The sequence below is a fragment of the Hyaena hyaena genome, unplaced genomic scaffold (genome assembly GCF_003009895.1).
Source record: "Hyaena hyaena isolate Hyena2069 unplaced genomic scaffold, ASM300989v1 scaffold_5, whole genome shotgun sequence".
NCBI classification, from domain to species: Eukaryota; Metazoa; Chordata; class Mammalia; order Carnivora; family Hyaenidae; genus Hyaena; species Hyaena hyaena.
The window spans coordinates 8,531,298-8,546,512 of NW_024080637.1; the positions used below are offsets into that span (position 1 = coordinate 8,531,298).

Consider the following 15,215-nt stretch of genomic DNA (forward strand, 5'->3'; position numbering starts at 1 on the left):
AGGTTACTCATCTCACTATATCCTCATCTATAATGGAAATTATAATTAAAAATAATTAAAATCTTTTTATATAATAATTATTCATTTGCCTTTCTTCTGTGAAGTTTTGTTCTTCTTGCCCAATTTTCTCTTGAAATTTCAATTATTTTCTTTTTACATTTTTTTATTATTTAAAAAAACTTTTTAAATACCCTCTACACCTAACATAGGGCCTCAGACTCATGACCCTGAGATCAAGAGTCACATGCTACACTGGACCAGATGGGCTTAACAGATATATTCAGAACATTTCATCCTACAGTAGCAGAATACACATTTTTCTCTAGTGCACATGGAACATTCTCCAGAATAGATCACATACTGGGATACAAATCAGCTTCATCAAATACAAAAAGATTAAGATCATACTTTACACATTGCTTCTCAGCCTTTTGGCTAAGATCAAGTAAAGATCATACTTTATATATTTTCAGAACATGATGCTATGAAACTCAAAATCAATCACAAGAAAACATTTGGAAAAATCAGGACTATTTGGAAATTAAAGAACATTCTACTAAAGAATGAATGGATTAACCAAGAAATTAAAGAGGAAATTAAAGTACATGGTAACCAATGAAAATTATAACACCTCAGCCCAAAACCTCCAGGATGCAGCAAAGGTAGTCATAAGAGGAAAGTATATAGTAATTCAGGGCTTCCTAAAGAAGGAAAAGTCTCAAATACAAAACCTAACCTTACACCTAAGAGAGCTGGAAAAAGACCAGCAAATAAACCCAAAACCAGCAGAAGAAGGGAAATAATAAAGATCAGAAAAGAAATCAATGGTATTGGAAAAAAAAAAACAAAACAGTAGAACAGATCAATGAAACCAGGAGCTGGTTCTTTGAAGGAATTTACAAACATTGATAAACCCCTAGCCAGTGTGATCAAAAAGAAAAAGGAAAGGACCCAAATAGATAAAATTACGAATGAAAGAGGAGAGATCACAACCAACACAGCAGAAATACAAACAATAATAAGAGAATATTATGAGCATTTATATGCCAACAAATTGGGCTATCATGAAGAAATGGATGAATTCCTAGAAACATAAACTACCAAAACTGAGATAGGAAGAAATTGAAAATCTGAACAGACCTATCACCAGTAAAGAAATTTAATCAGTAATCAAAAATCTCCCAACAAGCAAGAGTCCAGAGCCGGATGGCTTTCCAGGAGAATTCTACCCGATAGTTAAAGAAGAGTTAACACTGATTCTTTTGAAACTGTTCTAAAAAAATAGAAATGGAAGAAAACTTCCAAACTTCTTCTACAAGGCCAGCATTACCTTGATTCCAAAACCAGACAAATACCCCACTAAAAAGAGAACTACAGAGCAATTTCCCTGGTGAACATGGATGCAAAAATTCTCAACAAGATACTAGCAAACCAGACTTAACAACATATTAAAAGGATTATTTACCATGATCAAGTGGAATTTATTCCTGGGATGCAGGACTGGTTCACTATCTGCAAATCAATCAATGTGACACATCACATTAAAAAAAGAAAGGATAAGAAACACATAATCCTCTCAATAGATGCAGAGAAATCATTTGACAAAATACAGCAGCTTTTCTTGATAAAAACCCTCAAGAAAGTAGGGATAGAAGAATCATGCCTCAAGATCATAAAAGCCATATACAAAAGACCCACCACTACTATCATTCTCAATGGGGAAAAACTGAGAGCTTCCCCCCTAAGGTCAGGAACATGACAGGGGTGTCCACTCTCACCACTTTAAAACAGTGTTGAAAGTCCTAGCCTCAGCAATCAGACAACACAAAGAAATAAAAGGCATCCAAATCGGCAAGGAGGAAGTCAAACTTTCACTCTTCATAGATGACATGATACACTATATACAACACCCAAAAGACTCCACCAAGAAACTGCTAGAAATGATACAGGAATTCAGCAAAGTCACAGTATACAAAATCAATATACAGAAATCAAGGAATATATAGAGAGGGAAATCAAGGAATCAACCCCATTTACAATTGTACCAAAAATTATAAAATACTTATGAATAAACCTAATGAAAGAGGTAAAACCTACACACTGAAAACTATAGGAAGCTTATGAAAGAAATTGAAGAAGACACAAAAAAATGGAAAGACATGCTCATGGATTGGAAGAACAAATATTATTTAAATGTTGATACTACCCAAAGCAATCTACATGTTCAATGCAATCCCTAGCAAAATAATACCAGCATTCTTCACTTAGCTAGAACAAACAATTCTAAAATTTGTATGGAACCAGAAAGACCCTGAATAGCCAAAGCAGTCCTGAAAAAGAAAACCAAAGCTGGAGGCCTCACAATCCAGACTTTAGGCTGTATTACAAAGCTGCAATCATCAAGACAGTATGGTACTGGCATAAGAACAGACACACAGATCAATGGGACAGAACAGAGAACCCAGAAATGGACCCACAAATGTATGACTAACTAATCTTTGACAAAGCAGGAAAGAATATCTTATGGAAAAAAGTCTTTTCAGCAAATGGTGTTGGGAAAACTGGACAGCGACATTCAGAAGAATGAACCTGGACCACTTTCTTACATCATACACAAAAATAAACTCAAAATGGATGAAAGACCTAAATGTAAGACAGGAAGCCATCAAAATCCTAGAGGAGAAAACAGACAATGAACCCTTTGACCTCAGCTGCAGCAACTTTTTATCCAATATGTCTCTGGAGGCAAGGGAAACCAAATAAAAAATGAACTATTGGGACCTCATCAAGGTAAAAATCTGCACAGCAAAGGAAACAATCAGCACAACTAAAAGGCAACCAATGGTATGGGAGAAGATATTTGCAAATGACATATCAGATAAAGAGTTAATATTCAAAATATATAAAGAACTTATCAAACTCAACACCCAAAAAATGAATAATACAGTGAAGGAGTGGACAGAAGACATGAATAGACACTTTTCCAAAGAAGCCATCCAGATGGCTAACAGACACATGAAAAAATCCTCAACATTGCTCATCATCAGGAAATTACAAGTCAAAGCCACAATGAGATACCACCTCACACCTCTCAGAATGGCTAATATTAACAATTCAGGCAATAACTGATGTTGGCAAGGATGCAGAGAAAGAGGATTTCTTTTGCACTGCTGGTGGGAATGCAAACTGGTGCAACCACTCTAGAAAACAGTATGGAGGTGCCTCAAAAAATTAAAAATAGAAATTGCCTATGGCCCAGCAATTGCTCTAGTATTTATCCAAAAGATATTGGAGTGCTGTTTTGAAGGGACACATGCACCCCAATGTTTATTGCAGTGCTATTGACAAAAGCCAAAGTATGGAAAGAGCCAAGATGTCCATTTACTGATGAATGGATAAAGAAGATCTGGTATATATGTACAAAAAAAGAATTATTCGGCAATCAAAAAGAATGAAATCTTGCCATTTGCAACAACATGGATGGAACTAGAATATATTACGCTATGCAAAATTTGTCAGAGAAAGACAAATATCATATGACTTCACTCATTTGTGGCATTTAAGATACAAAACGGATGAACATAATGAAAGCAAAAATAAAAAGAGAGAGGGAGATAAACCATAAGAGACTCTTAAATATAGAGAATAACCTGAGGGTTGCTGGAGAGGTACTGGGTGGGGATGGGCTAAATGGACAAGAGGCATTAAGGAGGACACTTGTTGAGATGAGCAATGGCTGTTATATGTAAGTGATGAATCACTAAATTCTATTCTTTAAATCATTATTATACTATATGTTAATTGACTTAGTTTTATTTTTTTTTAAAGTCACATGCTTTACTGACTAAATCAGCCAGGAACCCCTCTTTTTTTTTTTTTAAGTAAACTCTGCCCTCAATGTGGGGCTCAAGCTCATGACTCCGAGATCAATAGTTGCCTGCTCTACTGACTGAGCCAGCCAGGCACCCCTCAATTATTTTCTTATTAATTTATGAGGTTTTAAAAAACTTATTCTACTCACCACATACAATAAAAGACACATAATAGGTAATCCTTGGGGTGCCTGGGTGGCTTAGTCGGTTAAGCGTCCGACTTTCACTTAGGTCATGATCTCGCGGTTCATGGGTTCGAGCCCCGCTTTGGGCTCTGTGCTGACAGCCAGCTCAGAGCCTGGAGCCTGTTTCAGTCTGTGACTCTGTGACTCCCTCTCTCTCTGGCCCTCCCCTGCTCACGCTCTCTCTCTCTCTCTGTCTCCTAGAAATAAATAAAACATTAAAAAAATTTTTTTTTTTAAATTGGTAATCCTTAAATATTCTTTGGGCTATTTGTTAATTGTTCCTGAGGACTTCTTTTTTTTTAACTTTTGTTTTTTGTTTTTTGAGAGAGAGAGAGACAGACAGACAGAGTGTGAGCAGGGGAGGGGCAGAGAGAGAGGGAAACACAGAATCTGAAGCAAGCTCCAGACTCTGAGCTGTCAGCACAGAGCCTGATATGGGGCTTGAACTCACAAACTGTGAGGTCATGACCTAAGCTGAAGTCAGACACTCAACCAACTGAGCCACCCAGGTGCCCCTGTTCCTGGGGACTTTTTAGGAAAAAAGCAGACTTTCTAGGATGCTAACTCTCCTTTTCCTACCCAGGACACAGCTGGGCAAGAGCGGTACCGGACCATCACTACGGCCTATTATCGTGGGGCCATGGGCTTCATTCTGATGTATGACATCACCAACGAGGAGTCCTTCAATGCTGTACAAGATTGGTATGAGATTAATTCATTCACCTCATTCATTTATTCACCTCAGTCATTCATTATTCATTAGGCCACATTTGCTGGCCTAATGTATGCTAGGCCTTGTGCTGTATGCTAGGGAAATATGGGTGAATCAGACATGGCTCCTGTCCTCAAAGAACTCACAGATGAGAGGAAGATCAGTAAAGAAGCAGTGAGAATATCATGTACATGTGCAGCAATAAAGAGAAGCACCAGTGCTGTTGGGAACCCAACAGAAGGCTCTGACCCACCTTGGGGAGCCAAGAAAGGGATCTTGGAGTTTCTGACACAGATGCTACATTTTGTAAGATGAACAGGAGTGAGCCAGGGGATGAATAGATAAGAATATTCCAGGAAAAGGGGCGCCTGGGTGGCTTAGTCGGTTGGGCGTCCGACTTTCGCTTGGGTCATGATCTCGCGGTTCGTGGGTTCGGGCCCCGCGTCGGGCTCTGTGCTGACTGCCAGCTCAGAGCCTGGAGCCTGTTTCAGTCTGTGGCTCCCTCTCTCTCTAGCCCTCCCCTGCTCGCGCTGTCTCTCTCTCTCTCCTAGAAATAAATGAAACATTAAAAAAAAAAAAAAAAAAAAAGAATATTCCAGGAAAAGAATACAGATGTCCAAAGTGAGAAGGTAAGTGAGCGGTATAGGAAGAGCAGAGGTCATGAAGAATTTTGTGTGTTGGGGTAAGAAATTTGGAGTTTATTCCCTAGGTGATAGCATTTGAACAGGAAACCGACAGGTTCAGATTAATGTTTTGGAAAGATCATCCTGGTCATAGTGAGTGAGTCCACATATGACTTCCCCATAAGGTTTATCCCCAGGCTAGAGGTCAAGAGCACATCTAGTCCAAGTTTGTAAAGATTCAATATACAGTGGAAATCAGCACAGCTCCACAGGTACAACCTCTGAATGACTAACAGCTTTCTTTATGAAGTATAACTCACAGGGAGGGGGAAGGTCAGGTAAGAGGGAGGGCCCAGGACACTGTGCCCCTAATCAGTGGAAAGGACGGGGATGGGAGAAGAGGGAACATCTGTGCCATGGTCTTCTTCAGAATCAGAGAGGCTGAGGAGGCTAGCAATACAGCAGTAGTGCTGGCCAATGCCAAGCTTTTCTCCCACTTCGCTTTTCCCAATAGTCATCCTTCAAGGACTTCCCTTCTCCAAAGGAACAGTTGCCATGACTATGTGAAGCACTGTTGAAGCCTTGTAGCCTTGAGTTGCGAGTGACTTTGCAGGCTATCCAGGGTGCCATTCATGTGTCTGTCATTCATGGTGGTCTTGGTTCTCCTTCTCAGCCTAGTGGTCATACTCCCCTTCCTCCTTTTTCTCTTTTCCCTTTTAACAAGTCCCCTCCATCTTCCTTTTCTCTTTACTAGTCTTTTTTTCCTCTTCCCTTTTCTCTCCCTTTCCCCCCTTCTCATTCCCTCTTTTCCCTTCAGTCATGATTTGTCTCCCCTCCTCCTCTTTCTCTCTTTCTCCATCTTTCCCGCCACCTCCTACCATGGAGTTATTAGCTCTTTCTTTCAGTGTCTCTACACTGCTAATTTCCCGTTGGCCTTGACCTCCTTCCCTTTTGCCATCAGTCCCTGTTCATTCTGTCTCAGGAACACAGTGACTTTAACACCTGGTGACAATTCCTCCAAGAATAACCTGAGTTGCTAATCTGGGAGCTGAGAGTGGATGGGGGTGGGAAGAGGGATGAAGATGACAGGAAGAATAGTATGAGGAGACATGAAGAGATGGCTCCAGAGACCTGCCTTGGGGCTAAAGATTGAGTGTCTATTTCTCCTAAGCCCTGGCCTCTCAGTTTTGCCTCTGAGCAACTTGGTCCTAGCCTAGCACCCCACCCCAGGGCCCAGCACAGAACCTGGCTCTTTGTCAGCCCACAACCAATGTGGCTGGGTGAATTTCATACCTTGAAGGAATGGCTTCTCATCCTTAAAGAGAAGATTGGTGGTGGGATCAGCTTTAGAAACAGGGTTGGTATGTAAACTGGTATAGCCCCTCTGGAAAACAGCGTGGAGGTTCCTCAGGAAACTAACAATAGAACGCCCCTACGACCCAGCAATAGCACTGCTGGGAATTTACCCAAGGGATACAGGAGTGCTGAGGCATAGGGGCACATGTACCCCAATGTTCATAGCAGCACTCTCCACAATAGCTAAAACATGGAAAGAGCCTAAGTGTCCATAAACAGACGAATGGATCAAGAAGATGTGGTTTATTTATACCATGGAATACTACACGGCAATGAGAAACAATGAAATCTGGCCATGTGAAGCAACATGGATGGACCTTGAGGGTGTTATGCTGAGCGAAATAAGTCAGGCAGAGAAGGACAAATACCATATGTTTGCACGTATAGGAGGATTAGGAGGAACTTGATGGAGGAACAAGGGGGAGAAGAAGGGGGGAAATGGTGGGGGAAAGGGAGAGAAGCAAACCATGAGAGACTCTTGAATGCTGACAAAAACTGAGGACTGATGGATGTGGGGGGGAGGGGGGAAGGGCATGGAGGAGGGCACTTGTGGGGATGAGCACTGAGTGTTATGTGGAAACTAATTTGACAATAAACTATTAGAAGAAAAAAAAAAAAAGAAACAGGGTTGGTAATAGATTCCAGATTGCAGTTAGGGTTGAGTTAGATTGAATGTCAAATTGAAGATTTGCTTCAGGATTAACCATTTGCTGGTTTATTAATTCACCAGAAATTTGCTGACATCTCTACTTTGTGCTCTGTGCTGGGGACCAGCACCCCAAAGATCAATGAGATTGTCTTTGCCTAAAAGGAGAGACTGATAAACTTAGCTAAATGTAACAGGTGCCATGGTAAAGGTGTAGGGGACCAAAAGGAGATTCTATTTCTATCTGATGGGGTGGTTAGAGACAGAGTTAGGCCCATCCTGACACAGAGATATGTCCACAATATAAGGGCCCTATTTTATTCCTTATGTTACAATTTTGTTTCTTATTATGTAAGTAGTAATACTCACTTTTGAAAATTTGAAAATCACATAAAGTATTTTTTAAAAGTTTCATAACCATCCTATATGAGGGAAACCACTGCTTACAATTTGGTTTCTACAAATATTCATCATCTGAGGCTTCAGTGAATGTTTACAAGTCACAGAGGAAGAGGGAGAGGCTAGCTGGGCCTGAGAAGGCTTCCTGCAAGGAATTGTGGGATCAGCCCTGGGCCTTGGGGGATGAGTTAGTGTGGGGAAGGACTCCCAGTATAGGCAAAGGCACAAGCCATGAAGAGCATTTGGGGATAGGTGGGAAGTGTGAGGCAGTGTGATGAATCTGGAGAGACAGGATATGAATGTTCTTGAACACCTGAGAGATCTAGACTTCATCACATAGCTAGTCGGTGGAGGGGGGTGGGGCATAGAAGAATCCTTTCAGGAAAAGATCAGATAGAAATTTTAGAAAGAACTCTCTGCCTGGTGAGGAGAGGGATGGGCAGATGTATTAGAGGAGTGCTCCTAAGAGCTGAGTGAGGTTTGCAATCAGGGCTTAGGGGTCAGCACGTGTGACAGCCAGCAGGGGCAGGTATCTGTCTGTCCTCAACTGAGTTAATTGACATAACTTGGGTGTAGCCTCCCCTCTGGAAGGGAAACCGTGTCTTTGAGTTTTTCAGGGGCCTTGCCACCAGAGCACAATGTCATTAACACAGTCTTCTCTCAGCCTCTCTTTAGGGCTACTCAGATCAAGACCTACTCCTGGGACAATGCACAGGTTATCTTGGTGGGGAACAAGTGTGACATGGAGGAAGAGAGAGTTGTTCCCACTGAGAAGGGCCGTCTCCTTGCAGAGCAGCTTGGTATGTGCACAGTGTGTGTGTGTGTGTATGTGTGTGTGTGTGCATGTTTACACTAAGTGTGACATTAGCGGTATATTGTGTTTGTGAATTTTTTAATCGGTGCCTTCCACAAAGGCTTTGAGGTATTGAGGTCTTATAAGAATCATCATAAAAGGGGCACCTGGGTGGCTCAGTTCATTAGGCATCTGACTTTGGCTCAGGTCATGATCTCGTGGTCTGTGAGTTCAAGCCCCACGTCAAGCCTTGTGTTGACAGCTCAGAGCCTGAAACCTGCTTTGGATTCTATGTCTCCTCTCTCCACCCCTTCTCTACTCGTGCCCTCTCTTGTTCTCCCCAAAATAAATGAACATTAAAAAAATTTTAATCATCATAATACATCAAAAAAATTAGAAAATTAAAGAAAAGGGAAAGCAAAGGTAGGAGGAAAATAAGAGGAAGCTAGAGGTGAGATTAAGTATGTATGTTTTAAGTTCCCAGGCATGTGTAAGAGTTGGGTCAAAAATACTGGCTTTGAGCTTTCTACCAGCCATGCAAAGAGAAACATAATCAATTATGTCGTCTCAAGATGGTCCTTAAAATAAAAACAACCCCTCCAAAATAAAATAAAAACAAACCCATTATTCTCTTCACTGGCCACTGTGGAGCACACTCTATATGCTGGATGTGACAATGTCCTTAATATCAAACATCCTTATAGTAACCACAACCCTGTGTCTTAGTGTTTGTCTCCATGTAAACTGATGCTTCTTCACCAAAACACAGTTCACAACAAAAGTAATTGTTTGAAGGAATGAAACAGTGTGGTTTAAGTATGCAGCTCAGTGATGCTCTGACTTTTTCCAAAGTACTTTTGTCTTTGTGTTCCACTGAGACCTAGGTACCTCAGGTGTGTCTCAATAGCCCCACAGCAGAACTCCTACCTATACTTGCTTAAAGGAGCAGCCTCTTTCTTTCCATTCCCTTCCCCTTTCCGTTTCCTTTTCCTTTTCCTTATCCTTTCCTTTCCTTACTTTTCCTTTCTGTATTGGAGTTCAATGTAGGATCGCCTTGGCGAAAACTTACTCTAAAGAAAGGATATATTTCTTAACTTTTAGCCAGCCTCCCTAAATATGTCTCACAACCTAGGTATTGTAAGTGTTGAGGAGTAGGAAGTTTAAAGTTGTTTTCCCTCATAGTCTCCAGAGTATTGGTATTTGGGCTTGTAGGTGGGAAAATTGTATAACATACAAATGTGAGTTGTGTGTGGCATATATTTATATTATGTATATTATGAGTATACGTATGGGGGTGTCTCAAACATCTTTCTTCCCTCCTCTGTTCCCAAGGGTGGCCTAGAATAGAAATTAGCAAACTGTAGGTGTTTAATAAATAGGGAGGTCAGGTTATCTTGGATTTTGCTGTTCTTACTCCATCACAGAAGTTCACAGGGTCCAGAAAGTGCCTCTACCCATCCCCCTGGTTCACAGAACAGTAAGCATGTGGTCAAGCATATGTTTGGGTGACCTTAGGCTATCACTTTATGCCTTCAACCTGCTGTCCCTGGGGAGGCCCCCAGCACTTACCCTGGACTGACTATCCCCCATCTGTTCAGAATGCTCTCTTCTACTCCCCATGCCCTACTGTCATCCAGCCGGTAAATCTAAACTCACTTTTCAAAACAGCTCAAGCTTCACATCTTCTCTGAAGCCTCTCCTGGCCCCTAGAGCTCTTTTCTTCTTGCCCCCACTTAATGTGCCTCAGGCACACAGCAGTCACAGTCCCTACCACACTTGGGTGCACTTGTTTACTTGTCCATCTCCCTAAAGTTCTGTGAAGACAGGAAATGAGTCTAGTTTATTTTTGTGCCCACTGTGCCTACTATATGGCCTGGCTCTGTATGGATACTGCAAAAGTATGTTTTGATTAAATTTTATTATATTACGTATTTGGCTACTTCATTTTACTTCAGTCCAATTAAGACATTCTGAGCGCCTACTCTATGCCAGGTACTATGCTATGAAATAGGATATGCATTCCCTGGTCTGAAGGACAGAAATAGTGATACCCCAAGTGATCAGTGTTGTGATAGAGAAGTGTGCTGGGGGTTGAGGGGGCACAGAGGAGGTACCTAACTCAGTGGGGCTCAGAGAACATGATGCCCAAGCTGAGTCTTGAAAACAAGTGGGAGCAGCCAAGTGAGGAGGAGAAGCAAGGACATTTCAGGGGAGCAACACTGGCAAAGACAAAGAACAGCACTGTGTGTTAAGGGAACTATAAATCATTGGCTGTGTGAGTTTAGCATTTCCCAAAGAGACTTACGCCATTAGAAGTGTGCAAGATGATTTTATGTATATACTTTGATATGTATTAGAAAAAAAATATAGAGGTGCCTGGGTGGCTTAGTTGGGCAAACATATGACTCTTGATCTCAGCTCAGGTCTTAATCTCAGGGTCATGAGTTCAAGTCCCACGCTGGGCTCCATGCTGGGCATGAAGCCTATTTAATAAAAAGAAAAGAAAAGAAAAAATATGTAATCAGTACATTAGGCCCTTAGACTAAGTTTTAAAAGGTGAGGTAGTTTTGTATTTGGAAAAAATATAACAAGCATGCCAAGTGCTTATGACTAAGATTTTTAAAACACAAGTTGGTTAAATATTTATTAGATGTTTACCATGTGCCAGGCACTATTATAAGTGTTTTAAAGTATTACTCACTTAATTTAATCCCCCTAGAACTCTCTGACATATGTACTTCTCTTATCTCTAAGTTATGTTTTGTTTGTTTGTTTATTTGTTTGTTTTAAACAGATGAGAAAACTAAGGCACAGAGATATTGAGTAACTTGCTTAAGGTCACACAGCTAGTAACAGGTTGAGTCAGACTTTGAACCCAAGCAGTAGTTTGGCTCCATAGTCTGTGCTCCTAACTACTTAACCTCACTATACAATAAATTTAGTAATAATAGGTGATATATATTGATCCAGGCATTATATGAAATGCTGTATAGTAATTAATTCACTTAATTTTGATTATAACCCTTGAAAGTATGTACTATAGGGTATATCCAATACTCTGAAAAATGAAGTTCAGAGGGGGTAAGTAATTTGCTCAAGTTTATGCAGTTAAGAGATTAGTTTACATCCATCAAATTTATGTAGTAAAATAGATGAAAGTAATATTAATTCTTAGGGTGTATGGAGGCATTAAAGAGAGCCTTAGTGAATTACTCATATTTGGACATGTAAAGTTAAACCATGTCTGTCCTGTACAATTTCCCAAGTTTTCCTCTATTACTTACCAGTATTTGCATATTTGGACATCTACTTCTCTTGCTAGACCTTGAGAGCAGCCAGGTTATGTCTAATTTGGCTCATTATCCTAAGCACCCAGCATAGGCTAGATATTCATTCATTCATTCATTCATATATTCATTTATTCATTGAGCACTTCCTCTGAGCTGGGTTCTATCTTAGCATTTGGCATATAATAGTGAACAAAACAGCTATGATCCCTTATTGTCATGGACCTAATGGAAAGGTGACAATAAACAAATAATTCTACAAATAAATATATAATTTAAAATGTTGTGAATAGACAAATTGAATGGTATGTGAATTATATCTCAATAAAGCTGTTAAAAATTGTGATAATTTCTGCATGAGTTAAGACTCTTGTTACACCAAGTGATAAAAATCCCAAATCAACTTTAATTTTAAAAAATGGAGTTAACTAGCTCACGTAGCTGCAAAGTCCACTAGAACCAGGATTCAACTGCACTCGCCATTTCTCAACTTTGTTTATCCCTTCAGCCTCCCTCCTTCTCCCGGCAAACTCTGCGTGGGGAGTAAAATGGGTGATGGCAGCTCCAGATTCATATCTTCTCAACTCCTGGGGAAAAAAAAAAAAAAAAAAGGCCTTCTCTTTCCCTTCCCTTCAATATTAGGGAAGACTATGATTGGCCACTTGTGAGTCACATGCCTGTTCCAATGGCTGGGAGAGGTGGGTATTATGACCTATAGACCACCACAACTGTTTAAAATAGTGGTTCCCTAAAAGAAGGAATGGTGGGCAGATAAAAGTAACATAAGTTACAAGTGTTATGAAGAAAGTGAAAAAGAGAAACCTAATTTTAGACTGGAGAGTCAAGATCTTCTGAGAAAGTAACACTGAAGCTGAGAACTAAAAGATGAGAAAAAGTTAGGCAGGCAAAGTGTGGGTGTGAGTATATGTGTGTGGTGGGGGGGGGGGGGGAGGCAAAGCACCATGTTCCAGATCAAGAATAGTCCTAATGTGGGGTAAAGCTTGAAGCACCTATGATATTGAAAGAAGGCCATACTGCAGGAACTAAACAATCAAGGGGAGCATAGTGTGGGGTGAGAGTGGAGAAGTAGGCAGGGGCCAAGTCATGAAGGATCTTGTGAACCATGTTAAGAATTTTGCAAGGATGTGATCATATTTGGGAACAGTGAAGGTGAATGCTCAGCCTTCCTCATTCCCACAGCAGTCCTGTCCTCTGCTATACCAGCAATTAAGTACATATCAGTGGTCTGTTTGCCACTGTAGTAGTGCCACTCTGCTTGATGGGATTCCTCTTCAGGACTCCCTTTCCTTTAGCTTTTCTCAGCCCACTAGGCCAAGTCTAGTGATATGGCCAGCTGCTAGCTTTTATTAAAGCTGTGAGTAGCAGTAGGCTGTCAATACCCTCAAAGTTCCTGGGACATGAGCGAGACTGTGGCAAGTGGATCTTTGGGAGTGTGGAGGAGTTTCTGGGGCTCCTATTGTGAGAAGCATGGCATTTTAGGGCCTCTGCCTGCCTGTGCCCCACAGAAAGGGCCGTCTTGTTCCTTCCCTGGATCTGAATGCAAATGGGTCTGGCCAGAGCCCAGAGAGGATAGCAAAAGAGAAATGCATTTCTGCTTGCAAGGGAAGGAGAGACTCATTTACAATGTGGTCTTGGAACACACACATACATTCACTCCAGCAAAGTGTAGTGGGGAAAGTACCAGAATAGGAGGTTGGAGGCTGAGGGTTTTATCTTGTTTCTGCCACTAGTTTGCAATGTGATCTTGAGCATCTTGTCTCCTGTCTCTGGGTCTCAGTTTACCCATCTGAAAAACAGGCTCCATCCCTCCTCTTTGATTCCATGATTTCAATTCACACAATACCTATTTATCACTCAGACCTCACAGACCCTTGTACATTGCCTTGCTTATTTTAGGTGCCTGTTAAGTGGGTTTGTTTGTTTGTTTGTTTTTGAATGGGAATGAACAATTGAAACCTGCATCACTGGGGCGCCTGGGTGGCTCAGTTGATTAAGTGTCTGACTTCGGCTCAGGTCATGATCTCATGGTTCGTGGATTTGAGCCCCGCATTGGGCTCTGTGCTGACAGCTAGCTCAGAGCCTGCAGCCTGCTTCAGATTCTGTGTCTCCCTCTCTCTCTGACCCTCCCTTGCTCACGCTGTCTCTCTCTCTCTCTGTCTCTCTCTCAGAAATAAATAAAACATTTAAAAAATTGTAATTAAAAAAAAAAAAAAAAGAAACCTGTATCACAGAGCTTAGTAGCGGAGAAAGCCCTGACATTGATAGTAACTAACTTTGGTACAGGGACTTATAGTTTACAAGTTGCTTTCACAACAATTTTCTGTGACCCTCATCTTCACTCTGAGCCTGGAAAATGCCATTTTCATCAGCTTTATTATACTTATGAAGAAGCTGAATCCAGACTTGTGTTTTCTTGCACACAATGAGCTATGCCACACACTTCTGTGTGTTTATTTTTTCGTTTAAAGATTATGTAACTTTTCCAAGCCAGATAGTTATCAGGTAGTAGGCCCAGTACACAAACTCAGGCTTTGGACTCAAAATTCTGATGTTCCCATTATATCATCATCCAATGGTGTTTTCCCAAAAGCTTGCCATTGTTTCTCTTCAAATGTCTACCCTTAGTCATAGTGTTAGTGAGATTTCTTTAGATTCTGTTGGGGTAACACATAACTAGAGTCAGGAGCCTAGATAATAAAGGTTTATTTCTCACATATGCTAGCTGCAAGTCAGCTGTGACTCTGTTCCATGTGTTTTCTTACTCTGGGATCTAATCTGGGATGGCTAGACCACGCAAAGGCTCTTAAATCTTCTGTTGGGACTTGGGATGCCCACATCTGTTGGCCAAAGTCAATTTCATGATCAAATTTTATGTCAATGAAACAGGGAGATATATTCCTCCCACAAGGAGGTACTGCAGAGCGCTTGCCAATGGGTGGAGATGCCAGATCCTCTACAGAGAGGGCAGTGAATAATCTGCCACAATAGTCTAACACATGATGGACCCTGGGGACACAGAGGTAAATGGGTTCCCTGCCTTAAAGATGCTCATTGACTGGGGAAACAAAATAGTAGAGAGAGAATGTCAATATCCTTTGGGTAGATGGCTCTGTCAGTCCTTAGCCTGTTTGCTATCATTCTTCACTCTTCTACTCTTTCTCCTGCGAACACCCCTGTCCCCTGCTCCATCCCAGGGGGTTGACATTTGCAGGCTGTGTTTCCCAGGCTTCTGTGACAGTGGCTTTTGGCTGCATTTAGCCAAGGAGAGACACAGGCAGGTGATTAAGGATGGGGAAAAGGGAAACCTGTACATTCCTTCTC

The 15,215-nt window shown here is 41.2% G+C and overlaps 1 protein-coding gene across 1 annotated transcript in view; it reads left to right on the plus strand.

Annotated features, from left to right (window-relative positions):
• Positions 1–15,215, plus strand: part of RAB3B (RAB3B, member RAS oncogene family) — a 71,797-nt gene that overhangs the window by 48,463 nt on the left and 8,119 nt on the right. The window contains exons 3-4 of the mRNA XM_039237964.1: positions 4,641–4,759; positions 8,469–8,593. Coding sequence (XP_039093895.1) covers positions 4,641–4,759; positions 8,469–8,593 — 244 coding nt within the window. The remainder of the gene's footprint in view (positions 1–4,640; positions 4,760–8,468; positions 8,594–15,215) is intronic.